General features: G+C 41.5%; 1 protein-coding gene across 1 annotated transcript; it reads left to right on the forward strand.

Annotated features, from left to right (window-relative positions):
• The first annotated feature begins 82 nt into the window (after nt 1-82).
• On the forward strand, nt 83-24,538 carry Tmem50a (transmembrane protein 50A). The gene is made up of 7 exons (XM_027937272.3): nt 83-188; nt 2,191-2,295; nt 5,119-5,231; nt 17,740-17,807; nt 18,840-18,932; nt 21,142-21,202; nt 24,069-24,538. Exons 2-7 carry the CDS (start codon nt 2,203-2,205, stop codon nt 24,112-24,114), a joined length of 474 nt encoding a protein of 157 aa, XP_027793073.1. The 5' UTR covers nt 83-188; nt 2,191-2,202; the 3' UTR covers nt 24,115-24,538.
• Nucleotides 24,539-25,058: the final 520 nt, after the last annotated feature.

The following is a 25,058-nucleotide window of genomic DNA, read 5'->3' on the forward strand; positions in this document are numbered from 1 at the left end:
CGTCTCCTCTCGGCGTCCCGCCCTCCGCCCCGTCTCCGCTTGCGCATCGGGCCGGGGCGGAGCTGCTACATCCGGGCGTCTGGCGGCCTGTGGCTGTTTTGTTTTCTTGGCCGAAAGTCGGGGAAAGTGAGGCTGCCCGGCGCGACGCGACCCGGGGCTCCGGACCTATTGCACCCGCGGGGCTGGACGTAAGTGCCCAGGGGCAGTGGGGGCGCGGCCGCCGGCCTCCCAGGCCCTACAGCCTTGACTGACGCGGTCGCATCGGGTTCCCCGCCCTGCGGGAGGCTGCGGAGTCGGGCTGTGCCCTGCTGGACCCTCCCCGGCCACTTCCTGCCGTCCTGCGCCCAGCGGCCAGACCCCCCGGGCTCGGAGGAGTGGGGCGGTCGAGAGGGCACGGCTGGCCTACCCCTGGGTCCTGGGACCCCCCACCCCCACTTCAAGGCTGGAAGAGACCCTGAGAGGGAGTGTAGTCCGGCTGGGTCGCACGGCCGCGCCTCAGCCGGGACCCGCGTCACCTCGCCCCGGCGCGTCCACCCCCAGAGCTCCAGTCCCTCGGCCGCGCGGAGCGTGGGCTGCGGCGGGCTGCGGCGGTGCCTGCAGCGGATGCGGGGCGGGGCCGCTGTGTGAACCGAAAACCAAACTGGGTTCCTGTTCCTCCCAGGGAAGGAGAAAAGGGTGGATTTTCAGAATGGAACTCATCCCACATGCTAGTAGCCTTGGTTATTATCATCGGTTTTCGTAAGGAAGCTAAAAATTGAAGTGGTTGCACTTTTTAGGACATCCTGGGTTTTGGACATCCGTAACTGCTGGCTGCAGAGCAGCTCAGTGCACGGGTTCTGATTTGCCGCAGGAGTTGGGGTATTTCTGGAACGTTAGCAAGTTACATGTAATTCAGGCTCGGCGTGGAGGAGTGTTGTATGTAATTTGTTACAGTTTAGTTCTGCTGTGATGATTTAAATAGAAGTGGATTATTTATTTATAGTCTGAATTAATATTAACCTCAGTTACGTGCTTTTGAGGGAGGGGGTTCTGTTAGAACCAGAACTAGAGGTATTAAAATAAGATTTTTTTTTTTTTTAATAGAAATGACACCAAAAGGTTTGGAAAAGGAAAAAAAAATGAGGTGAAAGAAAGTGATGTGGGTAGACGTAAAATGCAGTGGGGTGTTTTCTTTTTGTTCTTTTTATATCTGGATATGAAGAAATATACGTTTTATGATAAAAATGTGTAAATTTCCACGTGAAATTTTAAAAAATCAGGTTCTATGCTCTTAACTCAGCCAAAGTTTATCACTCCCCCACTGTCCCCAGGACGTCAGTGCTCCTGGACTGTAAATATCAAAAACAAATAATAACTTAGTTTGGAATTAAAGCAATACGAAAGAATTCTTGTGAGTTAGTCATCATTATACTGTTATTTAACATCATTTAAATGATCACTTAGGGCTGGGGATATAGCTCAGTCGGTAGAGTACTTGCCTTGCATGCACATGGCCCTGGGTTCAATCCCCAGCACCATGAAAGAATAAATAAATAAATAAATCACTTAATGTTCTAAATAGGATGTGACAGCTTTCAGAAGTTAAATTAATTTTTTTTCAATATTTGGATACCCACCTTTGTTCATATTACTTAAATGTACCAAAACTGTCTTTTTTTTTTTTTTTTTTAACAGTATTAGAGTAAACCCAGGGTCACTCTACCACAGAGCCATGTCCCCAGCCCCTCTTAAATTGTCCAGGCTGATTTTGAACTTGTGATCCTCCTGCTTCAGCCTCCCTAGGCCCTGGGACCAGATTTTGTTTTTCAAAGTTATGTGGCAGTTCATCAGAAGCTAAATTGAATATTCTGAAGCAATATGTGGAACCAAAATACTTTACTTGTGTTAATTCTCTTTTGGGGGGCAGGTATATTGAGGATTGAACCCAGGGATGCTTTATCACTGAGCTACATCCCTAGTCCATTTTATCTTTTATTTATTTATTTATTTATTTTTTTTGAGACTGAATCTTTCTAAGTTGCTGAAGGTCTCACTGGGTTGCAGAGGTTGGCCTTCAACTGCCTCAGCCACCTTGCCCAGTTAACTGTATTAAGTTATTCTTGAGCTAGTAACTATTTTCCACGAACACAAATCAGGTTCGAAGAGTAAATGAAAATGCTTTATTTAGTTGTGTTTTGTTTTCTTTTTAAGTGATCTGAAAAAATGTCTGGATTTCTAGAAGGTATGAGATGCTCGGAATGCATTGATTGGGGGGAAAAACGAAATACTATTGCCTCTGTTGCTGCTGGTGTTCTGGTAAGTGTCATTGATAATTTTGTCTATTATTGTGACGTGTTTTTGCTTATGTTTTGAATTCTTCGTGATGTTTCAAAATATGGACTCTTTTTTTTAAATTGTTTATTTTATTTATTTGTATGTGGTGCTGAGAATCGAACTCAGTGCCTCACACATGCTAGGCAAGTGCACTACCACTGAGCCATAACCTCAACCCCCTGGACTCTTTTTAAAAATATATTTTTTATATAGATGGACCTTTATGTTTTTCATCTTTTTTTAAAGACAGAGAGAGAATTTTTTAATATTTGTTTTTTAGTTTTCGGCAGACACAACATCTTTATTTGTATGTGGTGCTGAGGTTCGAACCCAGCGCCGCACACATGCCAGGCGAGCGAGCTACTGCTTGAGCCACACCCCCAGCACCTTTCATTTATTTATATGTGGTGCTGAGAATCGAACCCAGTGCCTCACACGTTAGGTAAGCGCTTTACCACTGAGCCACAACCCCAGCCCCTCAAAATATGTACTTTTTAAAAAACCTCTGACAAATGAATTTATTTTAATAAATTTTGATGTTTTGTTTATGGGGAGGGTTTGTTAATGGTTTGAAATTTGATTCAGTAGATTGGTTGGGTTATTTTAACTGCATGGTAAAAATGACATGATAAAACATTTTTTATGGGCTGGGGATATAGCTCAATTGGTAGAGTGCTTGGCTTGCATGCACAAGGCCCCGGGTTCGAACTCCAGCACCAAAAAAAAAAAAAGAAAAAAAAATTTTTATTTAATAAAAAAGTATTATGCCTCATCATAGTGAGTACTGTAAGGTACAAGGCAGTATTGAAGAAACAATCTGGTTAAAACCAGTCAAAAGATATGATTGCATTTTTCCATAATCCAAAGTTGACTTTCTTCTCAATCTCATAAGAAAAATAGGAGGGCATCATTAAAATATATAATTGCTTAGAAATAATTTTCAGAATAAAATTCTTATTTACATGCAAATTCCTCAAAGGTCTGATATTTGTATGCTTTTTTTTTTTTTTGATACTTGGGATTGAACTCAGGGACACTCAAACACTGAGCCACATCCCTAGCCCCTTTTTTTATATTTTATTTAGAGACAAGGCCTTGCCAAGTTGCTGGGGCTAGCTTTGAATTTATGATCCTCCTGCCTCAGCCTCCCCAGTCACTGAATTACAGGCATGTGCCACCATGCCTAACCTACACCCTTTTTTAAATTTTAATTTTTGAGACAGGATCTCACTAAATTGCATAGACTGGCCTAAACTCACAATTCTCCTGCCTCAGCCTTCTGAGTTGCTGAGATTACAGGCAAGTACCACCATACTGACTTCTTATAAACATTTTTTTTTTTTAATATTTGTTTTTCTAGTTTTCAGTGGACACAACATCTTTATTTGTATGTGGTGCTGAGGATTGAACCCAGGCCGCACACATGCCAGGCGAGCACGCTATACTGCTTGAGCCACATCCCCAGCTCCTTATAAACATTTTTTTAAAGCTTTATTATTATTTTTCCATGAAGAAAATATTTTGAAGCCAGGCAGAGCGGTGCATGCCAGTAATCCCAGCTATTCAGGAGGCTGAGGCAGGAGGATCACAAGTTCCAGGTCAGCTTGAGCACTTAGCAAACCCTGTCTCAAAATAAAAAATTAAAATGGCTGGGTATGTTGCTCAGTGGTAGAGCATGCCTGGTTTTAGTCCCCAGTACCACAAAAAAGAAAAGAAATTTGAATACATCAATCTGAGGGTTAAAAAAAACAGTGAGTCATTACTCATGCTAGCCAATAAAAATGTCATTAATAGCTTATGGATCTGTTTTTAACCTAATAGGAGTAACTTGATTAATCAACAATTGCTATTTTAAATAATTTCCAGAAGATGGCAATTTCTAGAGCTAACTGGGTCAGGGATGGGAACAGGGGTAGAATAGGTGGTTACTTTCAAAACCTTCAATCTTCTTGTCAGAATTTGGTTACTTTTATTATAAATTTCTGCTCAGATGATAAAAATATCTATGTAGTTTTGTTTTATTATGTATCTGCCCTTGATAATATCCATAACCAAATTTCAGTTAGATAGATTATGATATGGTATTCAAATTGTATTAAACTCATATCTGAAACCATCTAAGACTGTACTGTAATTCATCAAAAGGAGAAGCAGTACTGCAGAGCTGTTATTCCACGACACTCAGAGGACAGCTAACTCTACAAACAATAATTGTTCCCCATTTTTAGTTTAAATAATTTTTCTTCATTTTAATCATGTCCTCCTACAGGCCTGTAATATATCAGTGACGGGGCAATTCTTGTGTCACTTGGAATCTGATCTGTTTTTTTTTAGTTGTAGTTGAACACAAAACCTTTATTTTATTTATTTATTTTTATCTGGTGCTGAGGATGGAACCCAGGGCTCTACCGCTGATCCACAACCTCAGCCCCTGATCTAGTTCTCTTTTTTTCCATAACATTATTGTAACTTTTTTCTAGTTCACAAAGTTAGATTGAATACTTTATTACAACAATATAAAGTAACAATTGAAAGACTTTAGGGCTTGTAATGCTTAACCAGTTATTAAGCCACGTGCAAATTATATGCAAGAAACAGAACATTTAAGAAATTTTTGAAACTCATTAGAAGGGACCTCTTCACTTAAATACCTTGTCTTCATTCCAGCCAGTCAGATGTGATAGTGCTGATATGTATATATATATATATATATATATATATATATATATATATATATATATATATATGAATAGTGTGAGAGAGAGAGATAGGGTCTCTCATTGGTGTCATCTGTTTTTGTTTCAGTTTTTTACAGGCTGGTGGATCATCATAGATGCAGCTGTTATTTATCCCACTATGGAAGAGTTCAACCACTCGTACCATGCCTGTGGTGTGATAGCAACCATTGCCTTCCTCATGTAAGTGCCATTGTTATTGACAGCACCTGCATAGGTCACCACAAGGTCAAATTGTTTTATGTATAATTGCAAGATTTTAAAATATTATGAAGTTAAAATGTTGGGCATGATTTCAAAATCAAATAGTGGAGAAGGGCGTAAAGAAAAGTGACAGTCCTCTTTTCCAGTCTTCCTTCTGTTCTCTCCCATGTCTGTCTCCCCCTTTTCTCAGCTAGACTTTTATTTCTGCACTGCTAGAATTTAAAACCTCACATTTAAATCAAAAAACATGTTTAGGGAGACTTAGACAGGAGGATTATGAGTTCAAAGCCAGCCTCAGCAAAAGCAAGGCACAAGCAACTCAGCGAGACCCTGTCTCTACATAAAATACGAAAGAGGGCTGGAGATGTGGCTCAGTGGTCGAGTGACCCTGAATTCAATCCCTGGTACCAAAAAAAAAAATCCAAGTACTTTATCTAAGGGATTATTCATTCTTCCCTCAAATATTTATTAAGCTTTTGTATTCCAGGTTCCTGTTCTAGGTGCAGGAGATACAGTAGTGATTAAAATAGAGAAAAATTCCGGCCCTTATGGAATTATACTCTAATGAGTGGGAAGACAGCAGCTAAGGAGAAGTTAAATTCACAGCATGTTACATGATGATGAGTGCAAGGAAGAAACGCAGAGAAGGAGCTGGGAGCTCTGAACAGGATGGGTAGACATTTTATATAGAATCCAGGAAGCTCTCACAAGAAGGTGGTTTTAGTAAAGACTGGAAAGAAATGAAGGAGCTGACCATAGGGATAGACAGCAGAGGATCATCCAGGCAGATGAACAGCAGGTGCTCTGCTCTACAAAGGCTCTATGGCAGGGCGACGCACGTGACTGGAGAGTGTGATCAAGGGAGAGGGTGATGGGCAAGGTGGCAGAGCTTCTCTGTCACGTGGTATAGAGTAAAGCTATGTGAGGACTTTGCATCATTGTGAGCGTGATGGAAGCTGTTGGAGAGTTTTGAGGAGAATGATGTGACCTGACTTAACAGGATCATTTCCTCCTTAGAGACAGTAGACAAGGCCAGATGCAGTGGTGCACACCTGTAATTCCAGCAACATGGGAGGCCGAGAAGGAGAAGCCAGCCTCAGCAACTTAATGAGACCCCGTCTCAAAAAATAAAAAAGGACTGGAGACATGGCTGAGCACACCCCTGGGTTCAATCTCCAGGACCAAAAAGAAAAAAACAATTAACACAATTCACTGCAAAGCCAGTGTGTTATGATAGCAGTTTGAATATTGTAACTCCTCACTTCTCAACAGATTTTCAAATGTGTTTTGACAATATTCTTATACTCTGTGAGCTTCTCAAATCCTTGGAGTACGTTAATTTGTTTCATACTTGGGTGATGCTTTTCTTTTGTTTTTTTTAGTCGTTGATGGACTTTTGTTTATTTATGTGTGGTTCTGAGAATCGAACCCAGTACCTCACACGTGATAGGCAAGGACTCTGCCACTGAGCCCCAGCCCCAGCCCTCCTTTCTTACTTAGTACTGTTTTTCCTGGCATTTCTGGTTGCCTTGTTGACAAAAAGAATTATGTTTGCTGGAGGGCCCCTTTCATTCTGCTAAAAGCCATTCTGGGTTGCTTACTGTGTGGACTGAAATATAATCATGTTCAGCTTTATGTTTTTCCTGTTGTTTCTAGCTGCCTTTTCTCTCTTTTCTTGCATATTCTGTCATCATTCCAAAGTCTCAGTGATGTTTGTTACTGTATCGTTATCCACTGTGGTCTAGAGCTCTCCATTCCAAAAGCCCCAGTCGGTTTCAGTGTGAAGTGTATCAGTGTATAAGCCACCTGTAGAGCTGCACAGTGGAACTTCCCCTCCCCGTTGCCTCAGGATTGGGCCCACTTTTTTCCCTAGTTTCCAGTCTTCACCTTTCATACTCATTTTGCTGGACCCGATGCTCAAACAACTCTAAGAAATAATATGAGAAGGTAAGCTCTTGGATCCTTGTTTGTCTGAAAATGTTTCCATTTTCCCTCTTGCTGTATTCATAGGTTGGTTAGATGTAGAATTCTAGGTTCGGTGTCATTTTACCTCAGAACCTGGAGTCCCTGCCCTGGGGTCATTGACGGGCATCTGATCTTATCCTTCCTGTGCTTGCTGAGAAGACTCAGAGGACTCGCCTGTTAACCTTGCTCCAGGAGATTGTCTTGGGTTCTGTCTTTGAGAATGAAACTGTCACCTCTCTGGCACTCCTCTTGGAGGCTACTACCTTGTTAGCTTCTCCTGTCTCTCTTTTTGCTCCACATTCTAGGAAATCACCTCGGTATCATCTTCTCATCTGAGCCATATTTTCATTTCAGGTCTTGTTTTTTTTTTGTGTGTGTGTGTGTGTATTTTTTTTTTTTTTTTAATTTCCAAGGGTTTTCTTGTTTGAAGTGCCTTTATGCTTCTTCTGTGTTAGCCCTCAAGGTTGACTATTTATCTGACATGCTGCAGGCCTCTGCTGCAGTGTTTGGTGGCTCTTGTTATCTACTACTTGAACTTTTTTTTTTTTAAGATCTTATAGTAGGGCTTGGGATGTGGCTCAAGCAGCAGCGCGCTCGCCTGGCATGCGTGCGGCCTGGGTTCGATCCTCAGCACCACATACAAATAAAGATGTTGTGTCCCCCGAAAGCTAAAAATAAATAAATAAATAAATATTAAAAATTCTCTTTCTCTTAAAAAAAGATCTTATAATAGGCCTTTAATACATATTAGAGTCTTTCCAATTTTTTTTATATTTATTTTTTAGTTGTAGTTCAACACAATACCTTTATTTCACTTATTTATTTTGATGTGGTGCTGAGGATTGAACCCATGGTCCTACATGTGCAAGGTGAGCACTCCACCACTGAGCCACAATCCTAGCCCCCTCATTTTAAAATATATATCATTAAGCATGATAACAAGCACATTAAAACATTCAAAATAATTTTGCATGTAGTTTAAGAATTTTTAGATTCATATTCAGTCTGTACCACATTTTTATGAGGAAGGAGTTGTGATTCCCCTTTACTAAATAAGAAAACTGAAAGGTAGAGGTTAAACTATTTGCCCAATAGTTACTTGATCCTGAGCCTATTTGATCACTTCAGCCCACTGTAATCAGGCTTTCTGCCGGCCCACCATTTCACTGAAACCTTTTTCTAAGTGATTTCTCCATTGCCAAATCCAAAGATGATTTTTGGTCTTATTGTATTCCTCCTCTCAGTAGCACTTAACACAAGTGATCACTTCCTTTTTCTTTTTTTTTTTAATTGATCAATTTATTTTACAGTAGAATGCATTTTCACATGTAGTACACAAATGGTGCACAACTTCTCATTCTTCTGGCTGTACATGGTTCAGAGTCACTCCAGTAATCGCACACGTATATAGGATATTAATATCCATCTCTTTCTACCGTCCTTCCCACTCACACAGCCAGCCCCTCCCCCGACTCTCCTCTACACAAACGAAAGTTCCTTCCTTCATTCTCTATCCCCCTGCCCCACTATGGATCAGCATCTGTTTATCAGAGAAAACATTCGGCTTTTGGTTTTTTGGGATTGGCTTATTTCACTTAGCATGATATTTTCTAGTTCCATCCATTTACCTGCAAATGCCATAATTTCATTATTCTTTTAGTCTGAGTAATATTCCACTGTGTGTGTGTGTGTGTGTGTGTGTGTATCACATTTTCTTTATCCATTCATCCGTTAAAGGGCATATAGATTGGTTCCATAGTTTAGCTATTGTGAATTGAGCTGCTATAAACATTGATGTGGCTGTGTCACTATACTATGCTGATTTTAAGTCCTTTGGGTATAAACTGAGGAGTGAGATAGCTGGGTCAAATGGTGATTCCATTTCCAGTTTTCTGAGGAATCTCCATACTGCTTTCCATAGTGGTTACACCAATTTGCAGTCCCACCAGCAATGTATGAGTGTACCTTTTCCCCCACATCCTTGCCAGCACTTATTATTGCTTGTATTCTTGATAATTGCCATTCTGATTGGAGTGAGATGAAATTGCATTTCTCTAATTGTAAGAGAGGATGAAAATTTTTTCATATGTTTGTTGATTGATTGTATATCATCTTCTGAGAAGTGTCTGTTCAGATCCTTAGCCCATTTATTGGTTGGGTTATTTGGGTTTTTTGGTGTTAAGTTTTTTATATACCCTGTAGATTAGTGCTCTTTCAGAGATGCATGTGATGAAGATTTTTTCCCATTATGTAGGCTCTCTCCATTGCATTATTGATTGTTTCCTTTGCTGAGAAGAAGCTTTTTAGTTTGACTCCATCACATTTATTGATTCTTGATTTTACTTCTTGCACTTTAGGAGTCTTGTTCAGGAAGTCAGGTCCTAAGCCAACATGATGAAGATTTGGGCCTACTCTTTTTTTTTTTTTTTTTTTAATATTTTTTAGTTGTTGATGTACCTTTATTTTATTTATCTTTATATGTGGTGCTGAGGATTGAACCCAGTGCCTCAAACATGCTAGGCAAGTGCTCTGCCACAGAGCTACAACCCCACCCATACTTTTTCTTTTATTAGGCACAGGGTCTCTGATCTAGTGTCTAAGTCTTTGATCCAGTTTGAGTTGATTTTTGGGCAGGGTGACAGAGGTTCAATTTCATTCTGCTACATATGAATTTCCAGTTTTCCCAGCACCATTTGTTGAATAGGCTATCTTTTCTCCAGTGTGTGTTTTTGGCACCTTTGAAATAACTATATTTATGTGGATTTGTCTCTGTGTCTTCAATTCTGTACCATTGGCCTATATGTCTATTTTGGTACCAATACCATGCCTTTTTTGTTACTATTGCTCTGTAATATGGTTTAAGGTCTGGTATTATGATGCCTCCTGCTTCATTCTTTTTGTAAAGGACTGCCTAGCTATTCTGGGTCTCTTATTTTTCCAAATGAATTTCATGATCGCTTTTTCTAGTTCTGTGAAGAGTGTCATTGGGATCACTACTTGAACTTTCGATTGACCTGTTTCTGAGGGATACAGATTCTAAGTGCAGGCTCCTCTTAATCTGTGTTGATTTATATTCCACAAATGTAAAGAAAACTTCATCTGCTGAGAACTACCTCATATTCTTTTTGTTTTTCTGGTATTGTATTTTTTTCCTCCCTATACTTTCATTTTTAATTAGGCTTTTGGGAGGGAGATGAAACGGGGAGTCATTTTTCTGACCTTTTTAACCCAAATCTTTGTGGATTTGTTTTGTTTTGTTTTGTTTGTTTTGTTTTGTGGGGGGAAGTAACCAGGGAATGAAACCAGAGGCACTTAACCACTGAGTTTTGTTATTGTTGTTGTTTGTTTGAGATCAGGGTCTCGCTGAGTTTCTTAGGGCCTTGCAAAGTTGTGGAGGCTGGCTTTGAACTTGTGACTTGTGATCCTTATGCCTCAGCCTCCTGAGTCTCTGGGATCACAGACATGTGCCACTGAGCCCCGTAAGTGGTGTTTTTTTTATCTTCCTCTATTATATTAAAACATAACATCAAATATATTCAGTGAGGAACCCAAAGTGCACAGATCATATTACATCTTAATAAGTCTTTGCTTATGTATAGACCCGTATAAGCACCACCCAGATCAAGACTGAAACATTTTCATCACCCTGGAATGTTGTCTTGCTTTTTTGCCAGTCAGTACTCCACCACCCCAGCACACGCCCCTGTCCTGACCTCCCTCACTGACAGGTTTCTGCACGGTTACCTTGAGTTTTGGAGTTCTCTCTTCTAGGCTTTCACCTAACCCTATTGGCATTTCCCTTGTTGATTTCAAGTTCTCCTGTGCTTCTGTAAGGGTAATGTGGCTCTGATGGGCTACCCTCTGCAGCAGAATAGTTAACCATGCACAGGGAAAGGGTCTGACCTCAGGAGCCACCTGCTAAGCAAAGGGCTGGAGTCTTTTTCTTTGAAGTTCAGCTGGTAAGCAGCTGTTTCTAGTTCCTTCCATTTTGTTGCAATTTATTTTATTGTAGCGATTTTGCTGTTAAAGACCCTTGAGAGGGCTGGGGATGTGGCTCAAGCGGTAGCGCGCTCGCCTGGCATGCATGCGGCCCGGGTTCGATCCTCAGCACCACATACAAAAAAAGATGTTGTGTCTGCCGAAAACTGAAAAATAAATATTGAAATTCTCTCTCTCTCTCTCTCTCTCTGTGTCTCTTTCTTTAAAAAAAAAAAAAGACCCTTGAGAGAGCTGGCACATTTATGTTTCAACCTTGGTCCCAACTAAAAAGTTTTATTTTTGTTATATTGTTCATTCATTTTGTCCTCAGATCTTTAAAAAAATCATTTTGTTCCACTGTGGAGCAGTAGCAGCCCTGATTGGAGGAACGTGCTGAGGAGGTTGAGTAGACTGTGCCACACAGTGTCCCTGCCGGGGGTCTGGCACTTAGCCATCGCAGAGCTGACTCAGGTCTTCATTAGATTTCGCCATCTGTTTGGCTTCAGTGTACGTCTTTTCAAGGTAGTGTCCAACCATGACCCAGCTGGCCTTTTAAACCAGAATTCTTAATTGTAATTCAAGTGCATAGGAGTCAAAGAGCAGCTACTTTTTTGTTAATTACTTGTTGATTGATTGATTAATTGATGAATTAATTTTGAAGTACTGAGGATTAAACCCAGGGGCGTTCTACCACTAAGCTACATCCCTAGCCCTTTTTATTTGTAAGATAGGGTCTCACTAAATTGCCCAGGTTAGCTTTGAACTTTCAATCCTCCTGCTTCAGCCTCCCAGGTAGCTGGGATTACAGGCATGTGCTATCACACCTGGCTTTTTCTCTTACTTATAAAGTTCTAGGGGCTGGGGTTATGGCTCAGGGGTATAGCGCTTGCCTAGCATGCACAAGACACTGGGTTCGATCCTCAGCACCACATAAATATAAAATATAAAGATTTCGTGTCCACCTATAACTAAAAAGTAAATATTTTTTTAAAAAGTTCTAGTGTGGCTTTTAAAATGTTAGTAAATGTTTTATGTATTACTCTTTTTAATTAAAAATGCAGAATATACCAGATGCAGAAGAGAAACAGAAGTTACCAATAATCCCACCAAATTATAACATTTTGATATTTGTTCCACCTTTTTTTATACATATATTTTTATTTACTTATTTTTTATTTTTTTGTAGTTGGACAGAATGCCTTATATTTTATTTGTATGTGGTACTAAAGTTCGAATCCAGTGCTTCACACATGCTAGGCAAGCTCTGCCGCTGAGCTATAACCCCAGCCCTATACATATATTTTTAAAGTAGTAGTCAACTTATTTCTCCTTTCCTATACTCTTTTTCTTTTTTTTTTTTTTTTGGTACCAGGGATTGAACTTGGGTGCTCAAACACTGAGCCACATCTCTAGCCCTATTTTGTATTTTAGAGACAGGGTTTTACTGAGTTACTTAGTGCCTGGCTATTGCTGAGACTGACTTTGAACTTGAGATCCTCCTGTCTTAGCCTCCAGAGTTGCTGGGATTACGGGTGTGTGCCACTGCGCCCAGCCCCCTTTTCTATACTCTTAAACTGAATGATTGATTGATTGGTACTGGGGATTGAACCCAGGGCTCCTTACCACTGAGCCACAACCCATTCCTTTTTATTTTTGTTTTGAGACAGAGTCTCACTAAGTTGCTTGGGGCCTTGCTAAGTTGCAGAGGCTGGCTTTGAACTTGTGATCCTATCGCCCCAGGCTCCCAAGTTGCTGTGATTACATGCATGTGCTACTGTGCTCAGCTTTTCCTCCATTCTTCCTGACAAAGTTTAGTTCAGATACCATTAGGTGGGGTCAGGGATGACAGACATCCTCAGTGGAGGGCCAGGTGCCTGCCAGGGCTAAGGCAGGGTGGTAAGTGTCTGCACAGGTGGACAGCCTCCTCTGGCTCTTAGGTCTGCACAGGATGGGTGGTGGGGCTGTAGGGAGGGCCGTGAGAAGACAGTCCTAGAGGGATGTGGGAGTCTTTCGCAGGGTGACAAGGCTGTCCATAATGGGGTTGAAGAACAGTCCAAGGACAGCTATACCCCCAAAACAAAGAGTGCACCTAACACCCAGATCTTAGGTTATAAATACCATTCTCTACTGAAAGGGTTCCAGCTCTTTTTTGTTTTGTTTGTTTCTTTTTAGCTGTAGATGGACACAATACCTTTTTATTTTATTTATTTGTTTTTATGTGGTGCTGAGGATCGGACCCAGTGCCTCACACATGCCGGACGTGTGTGCTACCCCTGAGCCCCAGCCCCAGCCCATCTCCAGCTCTTTAAGCACATGGCTGCTTCTAGAGTTCGGGCACACAACACGCGAGGAGAGTGGACCCTCCGAGAAACGCTCACCGATGGGTGGGATGTGTCAAAAGAACCTCAAGGACATCTCGACATTCAAGGCACCCTTAGGAGTCACATGAGGGACAGATAAATAATGGTAGAAATATACTTTAACCTTCAAGTAAAATAGGAATCTATGGCTCTATAATGATATGAATAAATACAAAAAGAAAAAGAAAATTTGTTTATAGCAGGACACACGTAGTACTTCCCCACAGAATACGAGCTGCCTTGGGAGAAACCTAAGGTGAAGTCTGGTAGATCCCACCTAAGAATCAAAGTCAACGTCATCATCAATGGGACAAATCAAAGCCCTGTGCCACCCGCTGGATGCATTGACAAGAACTCTGTTGCTTGTGTGTTCTTTCTGCCGCAGATGCGTCTCCAAGATTAGTCTTGAGACTTTAAGCAAACCCTAATGAGGGAGAGTCTAAAAAATAACTGTCTTGAGCTCTTCAAAAGCATCAAGGTTATAAAAGTCATAAAAGGCTGAGGAAATGTTCCACTGTGAGGACGAAAGTGTCCCATGATTCTGGACAAGATCCTTTTGCTAGTGAGGACGTAAGTGGGGAAGCTCAGATAGGGTCCGTAGACTAGATGACTCAGGGATCATGGTTTTGATTGTTGGGGTTCTATAGAATTATCGTATTTGTAGAAATAAGTAGGAATTTCTGGGGTTATGAGGTATCGAGTTGAAAAATGTCAAATGCTGCAGGAAAAAAAATTATACTGTTCTGTAAATTTGAGAATAAATATGTCCCAATGCCAGACAAAAAAGTAGAAATCGTTCACTCCAAATGTACCTAATGGTGGAGAGAAGGGCAAGGTATCTCATAGAGAGCTATGAAGTTTATTCATGTGGCTCAGCAAGGAAAAACAAGAGCTAAAAACCACTAACCTGAACATTTGCATTTTTTTAATATGAAGGTTATTTTAAAATAAATTTTATGTATAAAACTTAGTATTGAATTCATAAAAAATAATTGTAAGTATTTTGAATCATTCTAAAACTTTGATTTGTATGAGTAAGTTAAGACCTCATGTTATTGTGTAAAGCAATTAGGAAGTAACTGTATTTTTCAACACTTTTATTGAGCATCTACTTTATGCCAAGCCTTGGTCTAGCACTGAGAATAAAAATGGGAAGCAGGATAGACATGGCTCTGCCCTCATGAATCTTACATTTTAGTTTCACACACACCAAGTGGGTATATGTAAGACGAATGCAATATTTTTTACTTGTTTTAGTTAGTTATACATGACAGTAGAATGCATTTATGCACTTTGATATATCATACATAGATGGGATATAATTTCATTTTTCTCAGTGTACATGTTGCAGAGTCATATTGATCATGTAGTCACATATATACATACATATTAATGTCTGTTTCATTTTACTATCTTCCCTATTCCCACATCCCCTCCCCTCCCCTCCCCTCACTTCCCTCTACCTAATCTAAGGTAACGCTATTCTTCCCTAGTGCCCACCTACTTATTGTGAATTAGCATCCGCATGTTAGAGAAACATTCAGCCTTTGGTTTTGTGGGATTGGCTTATTTCGCTTAGCATGATATTCTCCAACTCGAACCATTTATTGGCAAATGCCATAATTTCACTCTTCTTTAAAGCTGAGTAATATTCCATATATTATATATCACATTTTCTTTATCCCTTCATTCATTGAGGAACATCTAGTTTGGTTCCATAGTCTAGCTATTGTGAATTGAGCTGCTATAAACATTGATGTGGCGGTGTCACTATACTATGCTGATTTTAAGTCCTTTGTGTATAAACCAAGGAGTGAGATAGCTGGGTCAAATGGTGGTTCCATTCCCAGTTTTCTGAGGAATCTCCATACTGCTTTCCATAGTAGTTGCACCAATTTGCAGTCCCACTAGCAATGTATAAGTGTACCTTTTTCTCCACATCCTCACCAACATTTATTGTTGCTTGTATTCTTTTTTTTTAATATTTAATTTTTAGTTGTAGTTGAACATAATACCTTTATTTTATTTATTTTTACATGGTGCTGAGGATCGAACCCAGGGCCTTGCACATGCTAGATGAGCACTCTACCGCTGACCCATAACCCCAGCCCCATTGCCTGTATTCTTGATGATTGCCATTCTGACAGAAGTGAGATGAAATCTTAGAGTAGTTTTGATTTGCATTTCTGTAATTGCTAGAGATGTTGAACACTTTTTCATATATTTGTTGATCAATTGTATTTCTTCTTCTGTGAAGTATCTGTTCACAGAAGTTGGCCCATTTATTGATTGGGATATTTGGGTTTTTTTGTGGGTTTTTTTTTTTTAGTTCTTTATATATCCTAGAGATTAATGCTTTATATGAGGTGCATGAGGTAAAGATTTTCTCCCAATCTATAGACTCTCTCTTCATATTATTGTTTCCTTTTCTGAGAAGAAACTTTTTAATTTGAAACTATCCTATTTATTGATTCTTGACTTCACTTCTAGGGACCCACTTTGAGTTGATTTTTGTGCAGGGTGAGAGATAAAGGTTTAATTTCATTTTGCTACAAATGGATTTCCAGTTTTGCCAGCACCATTTGTTGAATAGGTTATCGTTTCTCCAGTGACTGTTTTTGGCATGCTTGTATAGTATGAGATAACTGTATTTGTGTGGGTTTGTCTCTGTGTCCTCTATTCTGTGCCATTGGTCTACAAGTCTGTTTTGGTGCCAGTACCATGCGGTTTTGTGAATATACCTCTGTAGTATAGTTTAAGGTCTGGTATTGGGATGCCTCCTGCTTCACTTTTCTTGCCAAGGATTGCTTTAGCTCTTCTGGGTCTCTTATTTTGCCAAATAAATTTCATGACTGCTTTTTCTATTTCTATGAAGGATGTCATTGGAATTTTAATAGGAATTGCATTAAATCTGTATAACACTTTTGGGTAATATGGCCATTTTGACAATATTTATTCTGCCTATCCAGAAGCATGGGAGATCTTTCCATCTTCTGAGGTTTTTCTTCAGTTTCTTTCTTAGTTCTGTAGTTTTCATTGTAGAGGTCTTTCACCTCTTTTGTTAGATTGATTTCCAGGTTGGTTGGTTGGTTTTTGAGGCTATTGTGAATGGAGTACTTTTCATAATTTCTCTTTCAGTGGATTCATCGCTGATGTATAGGAATGTGTTTGATTTATTGGTTTTTGATTTTATATCCTTATACTTTGCTGAATTCATTTATTCTAGAATTTTTCTGGTGGAATTTTTTGGATCTTCTAGATATAGAATCATGTCATCAGTAATTAGTCGTAGCTTGAGTTCTTCTTTACCTATTTGTATCCCTTTAATTTCTTTCTTTTGTCTAATTGCTCTGGCTAGAGTTTCAAGGATGATGTATGTATAATATTTTGTAACTTCAACTTGATATATTGTGAACTTATACCCACGACATTTAAATTTTTCCAAAGCATCAATTTAGGGTGATACTTTATGAAACAGTAAAAGACTTTTTATGTTAGAATATGTATCAGGGATTGAAGGAAAGAGATTCTACCACCGAATCTCTTTGATAATGGCATCAAAGCAAAAAGTTACTATTTTATTTGAACTACAATTATGCTCCAAACATTGGGCACTAATACAAAAGTATTACAAAAAAAATTATTCCAAATTACATTTTAAGTAAATTTTGGATTGATAAGGGCCCATTTCCTTTCTACCACTGCCACACACTGTTGAGTGTGCCTGATGTATACAAATGAAACCAGAGAGAACTCTGCTGAACATTCTTTTACCTGTTCTAATCTTAGCAAAAAATTTTGAGAATCTCGTACTTAGAATCACTTGAAGATCAGAATCCAGGTTTCTGGGCTCCCAGCCTGAAGAATCACTTGAAGATCAGAATCCAGGTTTCTGGGCTCCCAGCCTGAAGGTCCTGCTTCAGTAGGTTGGGGTGAAGTCAGAGAATTTTCAAGCAAGTTGACAGGGAGTGCTGACCCTGCCGTCTGGGGCCACAGCCACGGCTTTGGCAAGTGGCTGGCTGAGGTGACTCAAGTAAAGTCACGTGAACGTGTTACCCAGGACTCATGAGGCCTGACATTGAATTTGGGAGACTTTAGCTTATTTTATCTAATAATTTGACATCATAGGCAGTTTCTCCTCAGGGTCTGAGGTCCTGACTTCTTGGTTTTATTTATTCACACAGGATTAATGCAGTATCAAATGGACAAGTCCGCGGTGATAGCTACAGTGAAGGTTGTCTTGGTCAAACAGGTAAGTAAGTGCAACCAGCATTTTACTATCATCCTCAAAATGAGAACTGCATAAAAGGGCAGAGGGAGGATGGTATATAGAGCAGAAGGTTGAAGTCACCTTTGGTCAGAGTTGGCTGACAGTGCAGAACACTGCCCAGGTTAAGTGCATGGCCCTCAGCAGTAGCAGATAGCCATTGGTGACCGCTGGATCCGGTAGGGAACAGTTCGTGGGAACACATGCAAAATAGAATATACGGTATTTTAAACTATACCATATAAATTCTTTTTTTCTCTTTTTTTTGCCTACCATATTTGGTTGAATTAGCATTTTGAAATAGAATCATAGAAATATTTTTTAAATTGTGGTAAAATCCTATAAAATTCACCATCTTAACCACTCACACATGTATAATCCTGTATTATTAAGAATGTTGTCAGGCTGGGCGCGGTGGCGCAGGCAGTCATCACCGAGGCTTGGGAGGCTGAGACGGGAGAATCATGAGTTCAAAGCCAGCCTCAGCAACTTCGAGGCACTAAGCAGCTTCAGTGAGACCCTGTCTCTAAATAAAATACAGAGAAGGGCCAGGGATGTGGTTCAGTGGTTGAGTGCCCCTGAGTTCAATCCTCAGAACCTAAAATAAAATAAAAGTACATTTGTGTTATTTGAAAGCGCTCTTGGAGAACTTCAAACTTTGGAGCACAGTTTCTAGAAATACATAGAGAATGAGCCTCTGAATATAGTGAGAAATGTGAAATGTTTTGTAGTAAGATTAAGTAAAATGTTTTTTAGCAGAGGGAATTGGGAAAAGTAAATACAGAATATACCCACTTAGAATACAAGACCACTAGATTTTTATTACACACACACATTCTGTAACCAAGAAAGAAAAAGGCCGACATCTCCACCAGTGGGGTTCCTAACACATCTTCTCCCACTGTTGCTGTTGTGGACATTAATGCACTTCCTATTTGTTTTTGTTTTCTTTTTGGAAGTTAACTGAGCCGACTGTGCCCTGTGCCAGGCAGCTCTGGTAACAGTCCCTCTTTACAGGTGCTCGCATCTGGCTGTTCCTGGGTTTCATGCTGGCCTTTGGCTCTCTGATCACATCTATGTGGATTCTCTTTGGAGGTTATGTTGCTAAAGGTAAGAGAGATGCCAGCTGCATTTTACTTTAACGGAACACTGAAATTTTGCATTGAAGTTGGTTATTTTAGAATGAAGCTTTTTTTCATGTAGATGGGCCAGCTCCTAGCAACGCATTTATACCTGAGCACACCCCTCCTTCCTGTTAGTGTGTGGTTCTGTTTGTTTTATATGTTTGTAGCCTTCCTTTCTTCTGTATTTTTTCTTCCAGTCCAGAGTCTGGTAGGAATGACAAATAGCTCAGAACTTTTCTGGCCTCCCAAAGTCTCAGAAAGCAGAATGTGCATGTTCTCTAGCTATTGAGCAAGTTTTGACTTTCAGAATAGTGTCTGTGCAAACTCTAACCCCGAGACATGAAATGTATTCAGTTACGTCTCCCTGGTAATATGATGATGTCTTTTCATACAAGTCTGCCATAAAAGGCCAGGGTAAGGAAAGCTCAGGAGAAAGCGTGCGTTAGATCCCTGGTTGAAGTTCACCTTGAGGGACCCAAGAAAAATATGAAACCCATTTAATGTTACAGATGAAATCACCTGTACTTATCATAGTAAAAGCATAACAAGAATGATATGCAAGAAGTGGACCAACCTAGATCTAATTTAGTTCTTTTTTAAAAATAACAATGTACTTTCTTTTATTTCTCCTTTTAGAGAATAGTTAAGATGTGTGGTGAGTATGGTGGTGCACACCTGTAATCCCAGCAGTTTGGGAGGCTGAGGCAGGAGGATCACAAGTTCAAAGCCAGCCTCAGCAACTTAGTGAGGTCCTAAGCAACTCAGCAAGACCTTGTCTCAAAATAAAAACAAGGGGGCTGGGGTTGTGGCTCAGTGATAAAACACTCGCCTGGCATGCGAAAGGCACTGGGTTCGATCCTCAGCACCACATAAAAGTAAATAAATAAAATAAAGGTATTGTGCCATCTATAACTAATATATATATATATATATATATATATCTTCGGATATAGCTCAACGTTAGAGCGCCCAAGTTAAATCCCTAGCAAGAAAACCCGGGTTAAATCCTTAGGTAAGAAAACCCCCATGCCTCAAAAATGTGCTGGCTCTTAGAGAGTTGAGAATCACCAGTTCACGGGTCCAGAGGTCACTTGGAAGCAGAACTTGGAAGGAAGCCCTGGACGCACCCCTCAGCACCAGGCCGACTCCCCTGCACACTCCTCCTCCCTCAGGTGCTGTTGGTCCTGGCCAGGCTGTCACATGCCACCGTCAACTCTCTGAATTGAGATAATTTAGCTCCTATTTTAACACCTTACTTCTAAGAATAAAACGGAACTTTTATATTAAAATCATGGGTTTCATAAATTTTTATTAAAATTATTTAAATCTTATAGACAGGAATGATAAGCATTTGTAAGATGTATGTATTTTTTCTTTTGTTTATCTGATTTATTATCAAAACTGTTACCAAAAATATAGAAATGAAAAAAAGCAAAAGAAGCTGTAATAACCTTACCACTCTTAAATATTTGGGAATGTTTCCCTTCCATCCCTTTTGTTTGTTTGCCTGGTTTCCTGAGAGTGTCTCCACATCGGGTCACGTCTCTCCCCTGCCCCCTTCATAATCTCCTTCAGCACAGCAGCCAGAGGGATCCTGTTAAAATATGTCACCTCATGCTACATTTTGTCTCAACCCTCCAGTGGCTTCTCATCTCAAAATTAAGGTCAGGGTCCTTATGAGGCTGCAGGGCTCTGCAGGACGCTCGCCAACAGCCTGCCCTTTGCCTCTCTGATCTGTCCCATTTTTCCTGCTCTTCAAGGGGTTGTCCCTCTATGTCCCTCTATGAGGCCAGCATGTTCTCCCCTCAGGGCCTTTGCCCTTGCTCTCCCACTACAGGGTCCCTGCCCTCTCTTCCTCATGTCCTCACTCCAGTGTCAGCTTCTCATGAGGTCTTCCTGGCCACCTGTGTTGCATGTCATCATTTGCTGTATTTCCTATACCACCAGTCCGCTTTATTTTCTTTCTAGTTTATTCTGCTCCGTGAGGGCAAAAAAAAATTTGTGAAGGGAAGGAAGGGAGCTGCTGTTTACTAAGCCAGCCCTGTGCTGTCGCGCACATTACATTACTTAATGCATCGACCATAGTAACCAGAAAGATCAATTATCTTAGGCAAGAAAACTGACATTTGCTGGTACATCCAAAAATAAATGTTTTGAGGTCATAAACTTCTAAATATTTCATTTGTTTTTTACAGAAAAACCCATAGTGTATCCTGGAATTGCTGTGTTTTTCCAGAATGCCTTCATCTTTTTTGGGTAAGTTAGTTTTGCGCTTTTCACCTCTTCTGCTTTTAATCCACTTCTTTTATGTTCTGTGTTGTGTTTGCTTGTCCTGCCCTGCCCTGCCACCCCCGCCACCCAGCCACTCCAGGCTGTGTCTCAGGAGTTCCCGCAGCAGGGCCATGGGGGCTCTGTCAGCAGGAGCCACCAGGCCTTGCCATGTGCAAGCTGGAAGGGGGGGGGGGGTGTTCTGCTTGTTCCTGGGCAGAGTCTGTGGCTTTCTTCAAGTTTTTAAAGAAGGTCCTAATCCAGAAACGGTTGGGAAACTATAGAACTTTTTCTTCCCCATCCCTTCCCACCTCTTAAAAAAAAAAAAAAAAGAAGAGCCTCTTATCCACTTGAACCATTAGGTACTATTGGTTGCCCTTAGTAAGAGCCAGCAGTTGGTATTCACAGTTAGTCTTTTCCACCACCAGGCATTTTTGCCATTTTATAAAGTCAGTTTGAAAATAAATATGAATTTAGATGTGGCAAGATACATGTCCTCTTCGGTTAAACCTTGTGTCCCGAAACTGATGGAGAAACCTCAGAGGGTTTTATTTTTAAGTAAAGCTATTGACTTTTTTTTTGCAGAAAATAATAACTGAAGCTTATTGAGCAATTACTATGTGCTAGGCACCATTCTTAGTGCTTCATTTACATGTACACTCTGTTAATCCCCATAGCCACTCTTAAGGTGTCATACCATTTTATGTGAGCAAACAGGCTCAGAGACATAGATAACCTGAGACCAGGTGGCTGAAGTTCAGATTGAGGTTGTCTAACTGCAAAGCCTGGTGTGGTGAGATCTGAGGTGATTTCAGCTGGCACTTTCTCTTTTGCTAAGTCTTTAACCAGTTGCTTAGTTAGTTCTTTCCTTTTTCCCTTTAAGATCATAACACTTGGGCTGGGGATGTGGCTCAAGCGGTAGCGCGCTCGCCTGGCATGCATACAGCCCAGGTTTGATCCTCAGCACCACATACAAACAAAGATGTTGTGTCCACAGAAAACTAAAAAATAAACATTAAAAAAATTCCCTCCCCCTCCCCCTCCCTCCCTCCCTCCCTCTCTCCCCCTCCCTCCCTCCCTCCCTCTCTCCTCTCTCTCACTCCCTCCCTCTCTCCTCTCTCTCACTCTCTCTTAAAAAAAGATTATAACACTAAAAAAATATAAAATGAGTAAATCTCTCCTCCCCCTTATGAAATAAAATCTGAGTGAGTCTGTTAGTCCACAGGGATGTGTGGCTGTGTGTAGGAGAGGGAGTGCGGCCATGTTCAGGGTTCTCCTTCGAGTCACATGCTGAGGTTCGAACTTAAAGGAGAACCGTTATTCAGTTAAAAACAAATTAGGTTCCGTGGCAGTACTATAAGCAAATTGAAACTGAGTTCAGCTGGTGGGCACTGCTATGGGAACAGTTGTACAGATTGCCTGCGGTTCTGATGTGCAGCACAACAGTGCTTAGCGAAGGTACGAATTACCATTCCAGCAATCAGAGGCAGATGTCCGTACTAGAGGTGACCTCCTTCTAAAACAAAGCCCAGCTCTGAGGGGCCTAAGAGATCAACTGGCCATCAAGCCCAACCCTGCCACAGCTGTTTTATTTGGCCAGTATAGAATTATTTTTGTTATTGAGCCAACATTTAAAAATCAAGAGAGTTGACATAAAAATCTGAATTTTGACTTTTTCATTAACGACCAACTGGAGCCACCTGGGTGTCCCTTTTCAATAGGAGCTGTTCTTCCAAGCAGTCCCACTGCCTGGCACTGAGGACCAGCTGCCCCTCGGCTCGCAGGCTGGCCTCTGCCCTGTCCACTCCACATGGCACCGTGGGAGCTGGCCGCCTTGTGGTTGGCTCCCTGAAGCCTGGCGGCCTCTGTGCCCTGTCCTCCTCCTCATCTCTTCAGCAGTCACCTGGCCACGATGGACTCTTACCTGTCCTTCTACACTCCAGACAGCTTTTTATAAACATGGTTGCACTCTGGGCTTTTCCAGTGGGGGCCTGGAGGACAGCGTGGACACACGTCACCTGAGCCTAAGGCCAGAGCGCTGGGAGGGCATCTTCCTGACACACTCGTCACTTGGGCTTTTTGTGGGTTTTTTTGCTTTGTTTCTGGCTCTGCCATGCCTGGTGAGATTTGGGGGGTGGGGCAGTGCTGGGTGGAACCCAGGGCTCTCATGTGCTGGGCAAGCGCTGGACTCCTCCCCGGCCCCCAGGTTCTCTGAGGCCTCTTGCCTTTTGAGGTGCTGCTTGCTCTCCCTGAAGCATCTAGTCCATCCCTTGCAGGCTCTTGTTCCCACCAGACTCCAACTGAACTCCTGTTTGTCCCCAGAGCCACCCATACATTGTCACCTATCAGCCCTTCCCTGCCTTCCAGGTGGGCTGAGCCCTGCATTTCTGTGCCCCTGTGCTGGCCACATTGTGGTAACATACGTGAGCAGTTTGAGGACAGAAACTCTCTCAGTTATCTTTATGGCCCTCACATCTAGCACATCAGGACACCCGAAAAAGGTGCCTTGATGGCCGGATGAGCAGCTCAGTGAGGGGGCAATTGCCTGGCGAGCAGAGCCCCCAGGCTCCAGCCCCGTCCTGCAACAGGGTGTTGAGTGAATTTGACAAAATCAGATATGTGACAGTCATGCGCCGAGCGTCAGCTGACTTGGAAGCATCACATGCCCTTCCAGCACCTCCGGGTGAGGTCTGGGAAGGCGGTGTGGCCAGTAGCATGGCTGAGCAGGATGGGTGGGCACTGGGCCACAGAGAGGCAGTCTGAGCAGTCACTCTGGTGCTCCTGTCCTGCCATTCTCATACTGTCCCTTTCTGCCACTCCGGGCAGTCACGTGGTGTTTCTGCTTTATCCACAGAGGACTGGTTTTTAAGTTTGGCCGCACAGAAGACTTGTGGCAGTGAAGGCACGGTTCATACAGCTCGCAGCCCTGCGTGGGTGTCCCACCGCCCACCCCCAGTATTTTGTAAAGCCTTTTTCTAAACTTATTTCCGAGTATAGTCTCCGCTTCGAGGTGCGCAGTGCTAAAGTCACGAGGGCAACCATGGAAGGCCTGTGGCAGCCAGCCCAGTCGCCTACGGTGTGCACTGATTAACTCGCAGCGCCGAGGGACACTGTTTCACACGAGAACTCCTGTCGGGTTTTATCATGGTCTGATTTGTAAAATTAAAATAAGTCACAAAAGAAATTATGGATTTATCAATATAAGAATTGTTTGATTTGAGGTCCAAAACTACGTGAAGTGCCCCAAGACTTAATGTGGTTATTTAATTGTAGCCTCTTTGTGTCAAATCTTAAATATAAACATTTTCTTGTTTTTCAAAACTATTCAGTGGCCAGCCTTCTTTTTCATTATACTTTGGTTTTGGTTTATGCAATTTTACCAACAATTTCTGTCCACATTTCTGCTAAGTAGCACCTGAGGGGCTCCCATGGGGGTGTGAGCACATTGGAAGAGAGAGGCCCGTGACCCAGCCGCTGGGCACTCGTCCACTGCCACGGATTCGGGAGGAAGGAAGAAAGATGTAACGCAGTCAGGTCACAGTGTCCTGGACACTGATGTTCACGTTTACCATTGAGAGAAAGAAGGAAAGGAGAAGGACTTGACACCTGCCCTCAGGTGACACCATTTCTTTGTTGTTCTGATAATAAATTGGATCCTGTGTTTCATTTTATATCTGAGCTGAACCACTCAGCTCAACAGACCAGCAAGGTCAATCATAATGACATATTAGCTACCAAGAGCCCCGAGTCTGTTCCTCTTGGAACTCCTTTGTCCCCCAGGCTTCCTATCTCTGCAAAATAGGGTACATGTTAGCCTGCGTGAAACACAAGCTCTATCTTAGAT

This window comes from Marmota flaviventris, chromosome 10 (genome assembly GCF_047511675.1).
Source record: "Marmota flaviventris isolate mMarFla1 chromosome 10, mMarFla1.hap1, whole genome shotgun sequence".
In the NCBI taxonomy this organism is placed as follows: Eukaryota; Metazoa; Chordata; class Mammalia; order Rodentia; family Sciuridae; genus Marmota; species Marmota flaviventris.

Excerpts from the sequence above, each read along its gene's own strand:
- Tmem50a (XM_027937272.3), top strand. The coding sequence starts at position 2,203 with ATGTCTGGATTTCTAGAAGGTATGAGATGCTCGGAATGCATTGATTGG. Across the intron at positions 2,296-5,118 it reads CTGTTGCTGCTGGTGTTCTG|TTTTTTACAGGCTGGTGGAT; the intron begins GTAAGTGTCATT and ends TTTTTGTTTCAG. Across the intron at positions 18,933-21,141 it reads TGGAGGTTATGTTGCTAAAG|AAAAACCCATAGTGTATCCT; the intron begins GTAAGAGAGATG and ends TGTTTTTTACAG.